At 42.7% G+C, this 15,098-nt stretch overlaps 1 protein-coding gene across 3 annotated transcripts; it reads left to right on the forward strand.

Annotated features, from left to right (window-relative positions):
• Positions 1-939: 939 nt before the first annotated feature.
• Positions 940-14,908, forward strand: si:ch211-71n6.4 (para-nitrobenzyl esterase). 3 transcript variants are annotated; one of them, XM_067491628.1, is made up of 10 exons: positions 940-1,101; positions 2,201-2,471; positions 4,525-4,945; positions 6,988-7,095; positions 7,740-7,936; positions 9,273-9,475; positions 9,555-9,613; positions 10,181-10,348; positions 11,397-11,624; positions 13,122-14,908. In XM_067491628.1, exons 2-10 carry the CDS (start codon positions 2,208-2,210, stop codon positions 13,262-13,264), a joined length of 1,791 nt encoding a protein of 596 aa, XP_067347729.1. In that variant the 5' UTR covers positions 940-1,101; positions 2,201-2,207; the 3' UTR covers positions 13,265-14,908. The 3 variants fall into 3 exon arrangements, with proteins under 3 accessions (XP_067347729.1, XP_067347748.1, XP_067347738.1); XM_067491647.1 differs by lacking the exon at positions 940-1,101 and adding an exon at positions 1,249-1,270; XM_067491637.1 differs by lacking the exon at positions 940-1,101 and adding an exon at positions 1,689-1,843.
• Positions 14,909-15,098: the final 190 nt, after the last annotated feature.

The following is a 15,098-nucleotide window of genomic DNA, read 5'->3' on the forward strand; positions in this document are numbered from 1 at the left end:
TGCTGCCTGTGCTTCCCGTATTTACAGACGTCTCTGCGTCTCTCAGGTTCGATGCAGGTCGATGAGGAAAATGGCTGACGGGGCAGAAACTGGGCCCCGCAGGCCCCTCGGTCGATGGCTCCAATCAAACAATTAGTGAAAACGTTGCGCTGCGACCACGCGGGGCCGCCCTCTAGATCGACCTGTATGGATTTTACTAATGTGGTTTCTGTAACGTGGTGGTGGCAGAAGCGCTCTGCAGGTCTCTTTGCTCATTACTGATGCTGTTCATCGACTGTGGTAAACAACAGACTGAAGGTGGATAATTGAGCAATGAGCCAGGTGAGGCTTTTTCTGCTCTCTGGATAAATGAGGTGTGAAACCACCTCAAGCTGTTGGGAAAGAAGCTGATCCACGACAAGCAGCACAGCTTCAGCCAAAGGTCGCGTGATGGTCACGTTAGGTCAGCGTTAGTTTGGGATCAAGTGTTTTTATTGTGTATGTGTGCGTTTAAGCCTGTTTGCATGTCTTAAAAGTGCGTTTATTCTATTTAATATCTTAGTAATCTGCCATCTCATCACTGTGGTTTTGTGCTGCTTTTTAGTTCACAGGTTTTGTCTCTTTACAGTAACTTTTTTCTTCCTTTTAGCATTTTTAATCGTGGTTTTGTGACTCTTTTGGGTCATTTTATCTCTTTATAGTGGGTTTGTCCTTTTTTTAAAATTAATTTTAAGTTTCAATTAATTTTATTTTCAGTCATTTTCAATCTCCTTTACGTTGTTGTTGTTGTTGTTGTTGTTGTTGTTGCTGTTGTTGCCTTTAGTCGTTTTCCGGGTCTTTTATTGTGGTGCTATGTTGCTTTTAGTCATTTTGCATCTCTTAACAGCGCTGTTGGCTCTTTTTCGGGCTCATATTAGTTGTTTAGTCTTTCTGACAGTTCCGGTGTCTCCATGCCCCCCGAAGCCTAAACAGACCCCGCGTCCCGCTCCGCACTGTGTCTTTAAATGTTAAAAAAGAGAAGAGGGGACATGCGCGCTCCGTCAGGTGGGGAACTAAATGCGTCAACTTTTGTTTTGTGGACTTGCCCGTGCTGTGCTCTCTGTGGACTCGGTTCTGGTCATGGTAAGTCATGGAACCGTGTGGTTTTTGCGTTAGTCCTGCACATTTCTGAAGGCGCCGCGTTGCGGAGCTGCCAGAGAAGAGTCTGCGGATCCAGAGGAAGTTTTTGTGGAAAGGAAAAGGACGCGACAGGAAATCAGTGATTGAGGCCAGAAAACATGAACTGACACAGGCTGGTTTCGTCTCCTTCACTTATTCACTTCCAGGTTTAGATTTAATGTTCGACTAAAGAAAGACGTAGATTCACCTGCTGAAAGTGGTTAATTTCCACGGTGCGATGCTGGGAGGAGTTTCAGCTCCAACAAGCTGGTTTCACAGGTTTTTAACGGTCTGCGTTAATGGGCGTGTTCAGAGGTTCTTACAAACCTAAAGAACATTCTCCCCCCACATCTGAGGCCCCACGACTGGTTTTCTACTGTGCTCAGGCTGAATGAAGCACAAACAGAATAAAGACTTAAAAATGCTGACATGTCAATGAGGTCTGAGGTCACAGTCAGACACCATTGTACTGCTGGGGAAAGTAAGTGAACCCTTGGTGGAAGCTCCTTGAAGCAGCTTCCTGTAGCTGTGGATAAGACCTGCTCAAGGCCTCCTCACAGAACTTATTCTCTGAGCTCCGTCCACACCTCCCCTGGGTCCAGGTCTGGGCAAATTTACTTTTCCAGCCAGCCTGACGTGATCCTGTAGGAGACCTGGATCACGATGCTTTGTCCAGTTTCACTGGAGGTTTTCGTGCTGGTTAGAGGTCGTTCACTTGCATAATCCAAACTTTTACTGTATGTGTTGATTAGTTCTGTAACTGTGTGTATGATTGTGAAATGAGCCAGGCAGCGCTGAAATGTGTGTACGTTCGTCCGTCTTTAATAATTGGTGACCCTGAACTGTCTAGGAAAAAAAAAGAGCGATGTTGTGAGTGATAACTGACAAAAGCATGTGACTTTGATGCTGAGCAGATCTGAGGGCTTTGACGTGCACCGGGCACATCGGGGAGTTAAACTTTAGTCTGCTTCTGCTTTCTGCCCCTACACAACCCGCATGGAGCTTTTATTTTGTATTTCTGATCTGAAGTGAACTGTGTGGGTTCTGTTGTTTTCTGTCCCAGAGCGAAGATGAATGAGGACGCCTTCGAGGTCCCGGACAGGAACGAGTACCGCTACCTGGTGCAGGAGGAGGAAGAGGAGGAGGTGCAGTACGTCCGTCACAGGAACTACATCAGCCCCTTCCTGGTGCTCTCCAGGCGCTGCATCTTCTTCATCTGCCTCGGCGTGCTCTCCCTGCTCGCCCTCGCCTCTTACCTGGCCTATGTAGCCCAGACGCTGCCTCCGGGCCTCGCCCAGGTGTCCATCGGCTGCGGGGAATACAGGGGAAGACACGTGAGTCCAGACCCTTATCGGATGGGATTGTGGTTTTGTTTTGGTTTCTTTCTGCGTGTTCCACATCTTGCATGTGCATCAGATCAGAGGTTTTATGTTGAAACATTACCTGAAGCCTGTGGTCTTCCTAACACGGTGCCGTGTGTATTACTCCCATTACCACAACATTACGCAGCAGCAGCAAATGCCAGTAAATACATTTTTTAAAATATATTTTCCTTTTGGTGATGAACAGCAGCCGCATGTCAACAGGAACCGTTGATGCTGGTGGCGGCAGAACTGCTGAGAATCAGCACAAGCCGCCAAGAGTGAGACATCGTCAGCATCTTTATCCATTCGAGACCAACTAGAAATATCTGTTTTGGGGCATAAAGTGTCTTTACGTTCATGTTGTTGCAGTTTTCTTACAGTACAAGCAGCTTTGGTGACTTTTACACCCTTTTGTCTTTAAAACTAAAATACTTTTTTTTTCTCTCTGTACATAAACCACGAATGTCAATCAAAACCAAAAGTCTTCACATTTACTTCCGTATTTTTTATGTTGTCTTTCTCGGGGTTTCTCTTCCCCTAACGTGACCTCATAAATCTGGCTAATGCAGAAACACTAACACAAAGTGCAAGCGTGTACAAAAAATAATGTGCCAAATATTTAGTTCTGCTAAACTGTGAGTGTTGGTCCCATCGGTTTTTTGTTTCCTTTTAAGGACAGATGTCAAACTTCACTGCAGACATTTTTAGCCACAGCTGGAACAAAGTGATATGCAGTTTTGCACCTTAACATTTGAATGTTTTTATGTGTGAGGAGACTTTTATGATATTTGGCACTGACTGAACCTTCAATACTCTCGAGTGTCCACATGCAGCATTATACAGCAACTTGCAGCTGTTTGTTTTGCCCTCAATAAAATGAATAAAGGCTAAATTCCATTTAGCTGCTTCAGTTTGTTTAGTATCTTCGCAGTCTGTTTCCCTCTTTACAGTTAACAGAGCTGAACCTTTTCCTCTGTCAGCAGGAAAACCTGCAGCCTACTGAGGCCTGGAAACAATAACCATGGCTCAGGTTAAAAGACAGGAAGTGACAAAAAGTCACTGCTGCAACCTGTAAACCAAACATTACATAAAACATACATTCAAAAAAAAATTAAATCAAATAAAAGTGACAATGACAAGCAGTACAAAATATAAAATATAAATCTGTCTATAAAAACAAAACTCTAGTTTCAGCTGTGTTTAAAGCTCAAACTGCTTGATATTAAAAACAAAGTAAAATCTCTCCAGCTCTGACTGGTTTGCTTCCCCAACAGAGATGTTGTCTGCATGGAAGCAGATGTTGTTCCACAACCTTCACAGATGTGCAGGTCACCCATGCTGTGTGTTAACAACCCCCCCAAATAAAGTCACCGTTGCTTTTAAAGTCCAATGGTCCCTCTCCTCATGATCATGGAGGACACAGTGTCCATGACAGAATTACAGATTTTGACTCCTCAGACCACAGCTAAGTTTTGAATGAGCTCAGAGGAGGTGGTGATGTTTCTGCGTCTTGTTTATATGTAGGTGGCTCTTTGGATGGATCTTAACATTTATGGATGCTGAGTGTTCTCTGATAAAGGTTTTCAGAGATGTTGCTGAGACCACGCTGTTATTTCCACTGCAGAATCGTGTCTGTTTTTAATACAGTATCTCCAGATTCTTATTATGAACCCCAGATAATTTAATCCCCATCATTTTTGCAGTTTAATGCGGAGAAATGTTTTTCTATAGGTGCTGAGGTATTTGCTCACGTAGGTCTTAAGACTCGGGAACCTGGTCCCATCCTTCACTCTTTTTGTACCCAGTGATGATACTGACCTGTTGCCAATTAACCTCCAGGTATTTTCTTTAGCTTTAGAGCACGAATCCAGTCCATTGTGACCCCGACCCAACGTCTTAGAAACATGCTGCTGGCATCAAATAAAAAATAATCTACTTGTTTTTATGTGATTTACATTTAACACAGCGTCCCACCTTTTTTGGAAACACATATTTAATGTCATTGTTGAATCCTTCGTTACAGCTAAATGGAGCCTACTCCTTTAAAGGCATACCCTACGCTGCTCCGCCTGTTGGTCACCTGCGTTGGGCTCCTCCGGCCGAACCACTGTGCAGGAGCGGCGTGACCGATGCGGGACGCTTCCGCAGCATGTGCCCCCAGGTGCGTCCCTTGTCGAGCAAAGGGAAGGTGATGGGCCAGGAGGACTGCCTGTTCATCAACGTGTGGACGCCCACGCTGCAGCCGGCCGCCAAGCTGCCCGTCATGGTCTGGATCCACGGAGGGTTCCTGCACATGCTCAGTGGAGGAGAGCCAGGCTACTCCCCTACGGAGAAGCTAGCGGCCAACACAGGAGTGGTTTATGTCAGCTTCAACTACAGACTCAACGCGTTTGGCTTCCTGGCACTGGAGGTGCTGAGAGAGGGTTCTCCAAAAAACACGTCAGGTCAGTCTGATCCCACGGAAATACACACAGCACGTCAGGATGTTCTCAAGTGAGTCTGGTTTTAATGCTTGTTGAAATACTTAAGGTTACACTGCAGCCAGTGCAGCAGAGTTTCGATATTCTTGTCATTGGGCAATTTTCAACTTCAAACTTTTTCCATTCTTTGAAACTCTCCAGTGAATAGTGTCTATCAGCACATACAATCGAGTGTATCGACTGTGCAAACTTTCAGGTTTGCATTCACACATAAAATATTCGAGACATTATCTCATAATTATGAACTACATCATCATTATCATCATACCAAGGTCAGATCTTTTATATACCAGATCATGTACAGTAGATAAAAGGTGCAGGAGTTTAAATGTTTCAGACCTCGACTGAGATATATCTGCTTTCCTCAGTATCACAGAGATACAGTAGCAGTCGTTAGTGCGTCCGATAGTACAGAAAAAGGATTCTGAGCTTTTTCCTGTGCTTTCGTATCGACTAACATCGAGTTCATCAAGGTTAGTGGCAGCAATTTTACTGCACAACCTCACGCAGTTCTCCAACCTTTTTTTTTGTTTTTCAGAAAATGTTAAAACTGACTGAAAAAACATTTTCAGAACAGTAGTATCAACTTTAAACATACATATGTTGGTGAACCACAACTACGGGACCATAGATGTAAACAAGAGAAGCAGGTGAAGGTTTCTTCTGAAAGTCAGTGGTCATTTCTAAAGTGTTTGATACATTCATGTTTAAAAATGAACGCATCATTCACTAAAATCCTCCACCACTGGGCGAAGATCACTGAATCATCTGCAAACGTAATTGTATGTCTACGCTCAGTGAGACAAACAAAAGAGGTGAGGGGACACACACCTCTGCCGAGTCAACGGAAGAGTAGAGGTCTTCATCTACCATTGATCTAGTGTACGTGGTCATGTGATTAGGAGCTCATGGCTGTTTTTTTTGTTTTTTCTTTGTTAAATGAATGAGTAAACTTGATTGGATTTTAAAGAGCTTTTATAGAGGTCACCATGGAAACGTGACTTTAATGTGTGAGAAGTGCAAGATGATGTGCAGGTTGTTAGTCTTGCAGGTGTTACGTCATAAACCAAGCATGGGATTGGTATTAAAATGAAGGGGTCATTCTGAGGTTTGCACGACTGTGGGGACACACTTTGTAAATTGTAATGAATTTCAGTGCCTAAGTGAAAAGTTTGACCTACTACATGAAAAATCCCAGATTCATCCTGTAGCTTCAGATATTTCACTCTGTACCAAAGTGATGTACAGACTGCAAACATTTTTATTAGCACATGAGGGATCATTGGAGCGAGGGATCAGGCCAAGTGATCGCTCGGTGTCACCACATCTGAATCTGCATCTGCAGCTGTAGAAATGAACTGAAATAGCAAACAATAGAATGCAGCTTTTTTAAGGCTCATTTAAAACCACAAATTAGATGCAGCTGCAGAGAGTTTTGACCCACTGTTAAAGGAGTTAGAAAAGGCCAGTTTAGCGCTGAAGCAGGCCCTTGAAATATTGATGGTGTTGACATTGTTGTCCCCGTCCGACTGAACCCTGAACCTTGATGAGCGTTAATGTGATCTGGAAACATGAAGCTAATTTCTGTGTCTGTTTATTCACACATTATCCTGTTGTGAGTCAGGCTGGTGATTTCACTTACATAATCCAGAAAATAGCCTTTATGTGAAATGACCCGATGAATGAGATGGGGCCTCGCGTGACATGATGATGATGATGATGATGATGATGATGATGATGATGATGGCGTGATGGCACAATCCTCCTAGTCTTCCCGGAGACACGCTCACGTTTCTAATTTTGAATCCTCCTGATTCCACGCCCCAGTTCCTCGCTCCCTCAGCTTCTAAAGAGTCAAATTTAGTGCGAGAACACTGCGGCTGCCGTGTGTGTGTGTTTGTGTGTGACGGAGAAAATGGGACACTGGAAACAAGGCCACATGAAAGCAGGTTCCAGTTTCTAATTGATCCCCCCCCCCCCCCACCCCCCTTCCCACTCCTCTGTAGGCAACTATGGCTTCATGGACCAGATTGCAGCTCTGAAGTGGGTTCAAATGAACATCCACGTGTTTGGAGGAGACCCTGGGAAAGTCACCATATTTGGACAGAGCTCAGGTATGAAAACCGGGAAATCAAGTATCTGTGAAATGTGCCTCTGCGTGGAGCTGAGACACACGTGGAGTCGAACCACAAAACGAGACAAGTGGTGACACATCGTGTGCTGCAGACTCAGAGCAAAGCCAAAGTAAAACCGTCACTGTTCTAATTAAAAATACATTAGTAGGAAGTAAGTGATTAAAAAAAGAGAAATGCAAAGTCTGACTTTTTACTTTTATTTAAAAAATGTTGACATTCTCACATTTTGTTTTGTAATTTAGATTTTTTTTATTAATATTTATGACTTCATCGCATAATTTGCACTAATTTTTAAATTCTGACTTAAACTCACAATATTGACTTTAATTCATAATTTTGATGTTAGATTTGACGTCATTAACAGTTTAATTTTTTAATAATTGTAAATATCATTAATTAATATTATACTTTTTTTTTTTTTTTTTTAAATACCTTTTAAAATTTTGACTTGTAACTTATACGTATTTCACAGGTTTCACCCCCAGAAGCTTTTTGCTGTGGTGATGCTGTTAATTAGAGAATTCATTTGAGTTTTTGATAAAGGCTCATTAATGCGAGTGTCCTTAGCTGCACCTCTGACCCCCACTCCAGTATTGATGTTTCTGCTGTGTGGTCCTGTGAAGGTGGCACCTCAGTCTGGACCCTGATGGTGTCCCCGCTGGCGAAGGGTCTTTTCCACGCGGCAGTGGACATGAGCGGCTCGTACGTCTACAATGCGACGCTGAAACAAGCCGAGTCGGACAACCTGGTGTTCCTGAATAAGACGGGCTGCAGAGATCTGACCTGCCTGAGGAATCTGTCTTTCAAAAAGATCCTGCAGGTAGGAGACGGACCATGTCTCAGCTTTGTCTCAACTTACCTGGAGTTTGGTCTTAGCACGTGTAGCCGTAACTTTAATAAGTGAAGACATAAAGTATCCGACTGCTCATCTTTCTGATATTAGCACACGTCCTGATACACTTTAATATTGCTCTTTAGTTACGGTGGACTATAATGTCACATCCAGGTATCAGAACACCTGAACATTTTAATGTGAAAGTTAATGAAGAAATCCAACACTGCACATAATGGAAAGATTTTTAAGACTTAGCAGCTTTTACTGTGAAACCTGCAGCCAGGATTAAAGCCCAGTTCTCCACACATTCACCCTGAAGCCATTAAGATTTATTAAATAAAAGATCCTCTGCTGAGAAGGAAAAGCAGTCACTTTAAAAGAGGAGCTTCCACTCAGGATGAAATATGAATAATGTATATTAGAAACGGAAATGCCAGTAAAAAGATGACTTTTTTATAAGTGCTCATCACACTATTACTGTTTCTACCTTTTTAAAATGTCACAGTAAATTGTTTCAGCTGCACATTTTACTTTTTCCTTTTGTTTGTATTCAAATGGTATTTGCAAGATGTCAGTCAGACAATTTCGACTCCATTTGTTCCTAGAATTCTGTCCATGAATTTGAGTGAAATTTATTTTATCGTTTACTTTCTTAACTGGTAATTCCTAATTTTAAAGGTTGGAAATTGTCCTGCAAATGCACAAATATTGGCCATTATGTATGTTTTGGGAAATTAATGTGAGACACTTAAATCTTTCTAAAAAGATGCTGTGCTTCTTTTTTCACAACATTATCTTCATCCTGATTAATCCTGATGTGCACTTACTGATGCAGTTATTACATTTTTTAACATTAGCTGCAGCTATGTAGCAACCTGGAACTAAAAGGAGAGAAATACTGGAGAATACACATTATAATACACAGTATAAAGTCTACGTTTCTTTTCAGCAGATTAGAGGTGTAGTAACAAATAGAACTATTTTAGTTTTTTTAACATCTGACGGTAAGTTAAAGAATATACAGCAGCGTATTTCAAACTGTACTACAAGTAATGTAAGTACATTTACTTTACTACTTTACATAAATACACATTTTTTTCTACTCAACTATGAGTCGAGCCTGTGACTCATTGACATCAACAAACATTTCCATTCTTCTTTTGTGATGCTTTCACCGCAGCCTCTGTCCGTTGTTGATGTCAAACCCAAATTTCTTCAGTCGACAGCAAAAATAAAGAAGCTGGCCTCACTGTTCCAATACTTTTGGAGGGGAGTGTAAGTGGTAGATTACATCACTAGTTTGTACATTTGAATCCCCCAGGCTGTCCCATGGCAGGAGTACCCCTCCTGGGCAGCAGATGAACTTACAGACCTCCCTACCAGGGGGCATTTCCTCGGTCCGGTGGCCGTGGTGGACGGATTCGTCCTGAAAGCTCCTCCTTTTGAGGTGTGGGAGAAGAAGGGAGGAGACTACAGTGATGTCCCGTTCCTCGTTGGGACCACAGAGCAGGAGGCTGACTTCAGGTGAGAACTCAGCTGGTTCAGGTGCATCTGTGTCAGCTGTTGCTGTCATAAAACTCTGTCATCTGTCTTTCCTCTGTAGTCCTCCGGCTAGAAACATCTCCATGTGGAGCTATGACGACTACCGGTGGTTTGTAACAGGTAACAGGTCCTGTGTTCCACATTAAAAGATGCCTTCACTGATACTAAACTTGCTTCTTTTGCTTCTAGTTTGAGTAGTAAGTGTAGTACAAGCCATTCAACTTTCATCTGACTTCAATATATTAGTATATCTCGCTGAAAAATGCCTCCAGTTGACATCGCTTGGAGGAACCTTTGGTTCAGATGATGCCATCTTGACGCTAATGCTATGGACTTTGTAATCATGGTGACCCTGCTTTTCCAGAGCTCTTACTGAAGACCTCATCTGAACTCCTAATAATCATAAACACCTTTTGCGTGACGTCATCTAGACGAGATTTTCAACTAGAAACAGAAAAACTGAAGAAGAGAAGGGGACATAAGCGACGTCTTTGTTGGCAGCCTAAAACGGATCAAAGCCACAGCAAAGTAGAAATGAACCCACCACTGTAGCACCAAATGTTAAAATGCCCAACGTTCATACTGTGGATGATAGTATCTGCCTGTGTTTTTAAACGTACTGTGTAATAAAATATACTGTATGTATGTGCCTGCAGGCATATCTGTGACTTTTCACTTCTTCCTCAGAAAAACTGAAGTCCTTCAACGAGAGTCTCCCAAAAAAGGCACTCGAACTGTATAAAAGCTCGGATCCCTGTCCCACCAGCGATCGCTGTCCGGAGAGGCTCTTTACCACCATGGTGTCCGACATCAGGGTCACCTGTCCCAACAACGACCTGGCGCAGAGGGCTGCAGGTAAACCCACGCTGCAGCCGCACTGTTCACTAAACAAGGATGGCAGATCAATTGCATATTGATTGGCTTTAGTTTTGCACATTTACAACACGATTTAGAGTTAAACTGAAAATTTGATTATTTGCACAAGGTGCGTACTACAGCAGTATCCAGGGCAAAGCACTTTGTGTACTAGTAAGGTGCAAAAGTGCTGCATAAGTGCAAATCATTTACTATTTGGCACAAAGTGAGAATGTGTCATTGTGTCATTCCTTTATTTTTTCATGTTGAAGCTGCCAGTGTGGTGCTGTGTTAGCATATAGGTGCAATAATCCATGTAAGAAATGGTGTTTTTCAGCTGCAGGGCATTCTGGGTACATTTTTTACATTTTTTGCTGTTGCTGAATAACAGTCAATCTGCAGCAATTTTGAAGGCCTACGTTAAGGCCACGCTGTTGCACTACCTCATGTTTTTTTATTTCATTAGTTTGTTGTGTCCCACATTTGCTCTTCCGTTACTCAGCACAGCTCCAAACGTGCATCAGTCTGTTAATGAAAAAAGTCTCCAGCCACTGCAACTTCTGTTTGACTGAAAATAAAACCTGAATAACACAGTGAGCGGTGGTTTTAGAACAAGACAAAGGAAATGATAGATCTCCGTCTTCAGGGCCACAGGTAGAAAAAGGAAGTGAGAAAGTGCTGAGAGACACACTCGGGTTTTGGTTTTTTGGAGGAGGAAACAGGAAAAATATTAAGTCTAATTCTGCCACTTTTCAAAACGCACAGTGTCAATTTGGGGTCGACTGTGGGGCGGCTGTCGCTCACTTGGTGAGGCAGCCATCCACGAATCCACAGGATCAGGGGTTCAATCCCTGATACCGTGTATTGAAGTAAGAGTTGCTCCCGGTGGGTCAGATGAGCATCTTGTATGGCCATCGGCATGTGAATGACAAGCAACGTTGTTAAGTGCTTTCTCTCTCTATATATATATCAATCTGTTGATTCATTTATGTGGATGACCTCACACTGACTGTCCAGCTAAGTCTGAATATTCTCTCCCTGCGTGCAGCCGCCCTGGAAAGTCCTGTGTATCGTTATGTGGTGACGCACACACCGTCTGGACCGGTCAACACCACGGTTGACCTGCTGCCGTTCCCCAGCCGCTTCTCCTTCCACTGTCTGGATGCTGTGGCTTTCTTTGGAGGACTGGAGCTCGTCCTGGGGAAACCTCTTTCTAAAAAGGACATGAGCTTCCAGGATCTCATCACGCACCACTTTGTCAACTTTGCAAAAACAGGTGAAGATGATTCCTTCTGATATTTCATGTTGACGACTGTTTGTGTCTGGAATTTGGTAGGATTCGGGTGGACTTGAAGTACTTGGTGATTTGCGGGACATGTTCCGCGGTGTTGTGCATTAAAGATTAAAGGAAGTCCGTGATTTGCTTTGGATGAAAGTGTCTGCTAAATGTAAAACAGCACTTTTAAAGCCACCAGTCATAAAATGACCACAAATATTTTCAAACTGTTCATAACTCTGTCTCTTTTAGTCAGAAGGGTCCTTTGTCTCACAAGCTGCCCATGATGCTATGAATGACAGTTTTAATTTTTTTTTTTCAGCCTCTGAAGTAAGATAGAGTCTCTGTCTCTTCAGTCTTACAGAGGGTTAAAAAAATAAAAATCAAACCAGGGTGGTCTCTAAAGCTGCTTTAAAAAAAGGGGGGGGGGGGGGGGGAAGCCGCCCAGTGTAGTGTTGTTTCACCCATGTGCTTTAGATGGGACAATGATGGACGTCTGCAGCACAGAGCCATCGAGAAATAACGAGCTGAGTCATTTCTCGATAAGTGAACGTTTCTTTGCCTCAAGTCTGCAGAAGAAGTCGAGTAAAACTCAAATGGAATTTGATAGTAGTACTGTAGTTTGTTGTGCTGATGAATCAGCTCAGTTTAAATCTACGTACATTTATTTGGTATTTGACAAATGTTGCAGATGAACCAAAGTCCCATCAGATGTTACCAGAGCCCCAGATCATCTATCAAGGTTTCACATTTGGATTTATCAGCAGCCAGAAAACATTGATATTAAATGTAGCAGTTTGTTTAAAAATCAGTTATTATGCTGCATTTTTCTGTTGTGATACATGCAGTGCTCTATTAACGAGGAGGAGAAACAAAGATTTTCAAGCTCATTGCAGCTGTAGGCTGCACACATTTAATGCTTCAACATCATAACTGATCAAAGCAGTTTAACTGATTGACTTGATCTGGATTAATAAACTAAAGTCAGGGGAAATGTTTGAAATGGACCGAGATGATGGAGTCAAAGTGTGTTAGACCAGTTCTGTCAAATGAAACGCGTACGAGCATCAGGTGCTGTTTAAGCCTTTAGCTCTTTAAGTCTTTTAGTAAATGATTGTGGTTGCAGTTGTTAGTAGTTTGTTTTCTCCCTTGTGGTTCAGGAGGCCCAGTCTTATTTTCTGTTGAACACTGGATGTTTGCATGTTAGGAAAAAGGGGAGACAGGTCAGAGATTCCTATCAGTCTCTATAAATAACCAGAGCAGTGTTGCTACTTTGTGAGGACTTGCTCAAGGCGGAATCGTTGGGTTATAAATAAAGTTGAATTGAATTGGATGCATCAAACCATCCAAACTTTCTACTGGCCACATGTAAATAAACTGACCCGAACTCTCTGGATGCACCTTCACACGAGCACCTAGGGCACGTTTTTTCCAAATTGATGCCAGTAGATCGGAGCATGGACTAAAGCCCACCTGTATTCTGTGTGTGTGTTGCAGGCAAGATGCTGAGCAACTGGTCCGAGTACCCAGCAGCCATTGCTCTCCTGTCCGACAGCCTGAATGTGGAGAACAACCATTCGGCCGCTCGCTGTGAGCTGTGGAAGCAGAACGGCCTGTTCGCCTACGCCTGGATGAACTGACCGCAGACACGTTTTAGTCCGTAGACCTCATTTAAAGTGTGTTCCACTGAGGGGGTCTCACGTCTCACCCACATCCTAACCTGCAGCAGCTGTTTGAGTCACTGTATGTTTGGCAAGCACATTGGAAATAGACCATTTTAAACTTTTGCAGGCAGCACTAGCCCCCCCCCCCCCCCACTACTACTGCATTTTCCTGCTTCCATTGATTCAGGTCATAAGAGATGAGTCAGGTTTCTGCCCCCAACTGAGCTAAACTCATTTGATGATTAGACTGGTGCCACTGAAGGTGGTGAGAAAGTGCTTTTGTACTTTGGGTGAATTTATTCTTAAAATGTCTGAACTAAGGGCATCAAACTGGTGGTTTGTTAAAAGACCGAAGGCGTGAGGATGATTTGGATTCAGGATTTGAAAAGAAGAAAGTTATTCCTATGTCAGTGTGTGGAGAAAGGTCGTTGTAAGCTATCATCTGCACTCCTGGGGGCTTCTGGAGCCCTGACTCCTCTACCACCACCACACTTTGGCCTTTGCTTTCCTCATCCTCTCCAGTTTCTCTGACACTTCTCGAAACTCTGCTTCTTCCTGATGTTGCTGTTGTCACCACTGCCTCCTCCTGTCCCTCGGCTGCTTGGACAGGACCTTCCTGTCCCTCTCACTGTGTCTGCTGTTTCCGCAGATCCAGGTTCCCTGACACACGTGGGATTCAGGCTCAACGGTCGTGTCCTCTGAATACCACTACGTCATGTCTCTGTCAGACTATTTCACAAGCAGTGTCTCCCAGCTGTCTGTCCTTCAGCAGACGTGTCTAATTTTCTTTTTAAAATATTTCACTGACATTTTGTGTTTGTTCTGAACCAAATCTGCTTGGCTTTTTCTGGAGCTTTCAGCCAATGTTGTTGCTCAACTGTGTGTCTTTCAAACGTGAGACGCAGCTGAACAGTCTCCAGGAAAGCTCCAGAGAAAACCAGCACAACTTTGTGATCAGATTTCTAACAAATTTAGTGACTGTTACCGGTTTGTGGACGTTCTGCATCACGGTCTTTGATTTTATGTATAAATTGTAAATGAAAGACGTTTATATTACTAAACAAAAACACTTCAGAGAAACATTTCCTGGTATTTCTCTGCACACTTTAGGTCAAACATGAATAAAGGACATCATTAAATATTCCAATGTAGCCATTAGTGTATATACAGTATTTCTAAAAGTAAAACTGTGAGTTAATTGACAGCTGGTGCATAAAGACAGTGGAGCTGTGATGCAGACGCGTCCTGTAAAGAGAGAAGCACCGGATTTCTAAATTCAGGGAAACATTTGAATGTGTGATGTAAGCTTGTTTAGTTGTACTATCATGCAGTTTGAACCTGTGAATATGTGTGAACGGACACTTTGCGTATGTTATTACACATTTATTTGATTGATTTTATAACATTTATAACTGGCGTGTTTGTGCGATTTATTTTTTTTTTTGTTCCTGTTTCACGTTGATCCCAGTGATTATTCCCATGTGGTTGTTTGAGCTTTGCATCATGTTTTGAACGTGCCCGACTCCTCATGCTCTCGTGTTGAGTTGTGTGTTAATGCAGTGAACCTTCATCACTCTTTATACGCTCAATAAATTGACAGCAATAATCTGTACTTATACACACAGTTTTTAAGAAAAGTCACTCTCCAGTTCTAATTTCAGGTTCAATCAAATGTGGTTATGAATGTGTTCTGCTATATTTTTGGTCCTATTTTGTGTTGGTTATGTTTCTATTTAAATATGAATTATGCAGGGAAGATGACAAACCACAACTGCTACTGAGCTGATGCTGAGAGATGGTTTCAAGCTTA

The sequence above is a fragment of the Channa argus genome, chromosome 2 (assembly GCF_033026475.1).
Source record: "Channa argus isolate prfri chromosome 2, Channa argus male v1.0, whole genome shotgun sequence".
In the NCBI taxonomy this organism is placed as follows: Eukaryota; Metazoa; Chordata; class Actinopteri; order Anabantiformes; family Channidae; genus Channa; species Channa argus.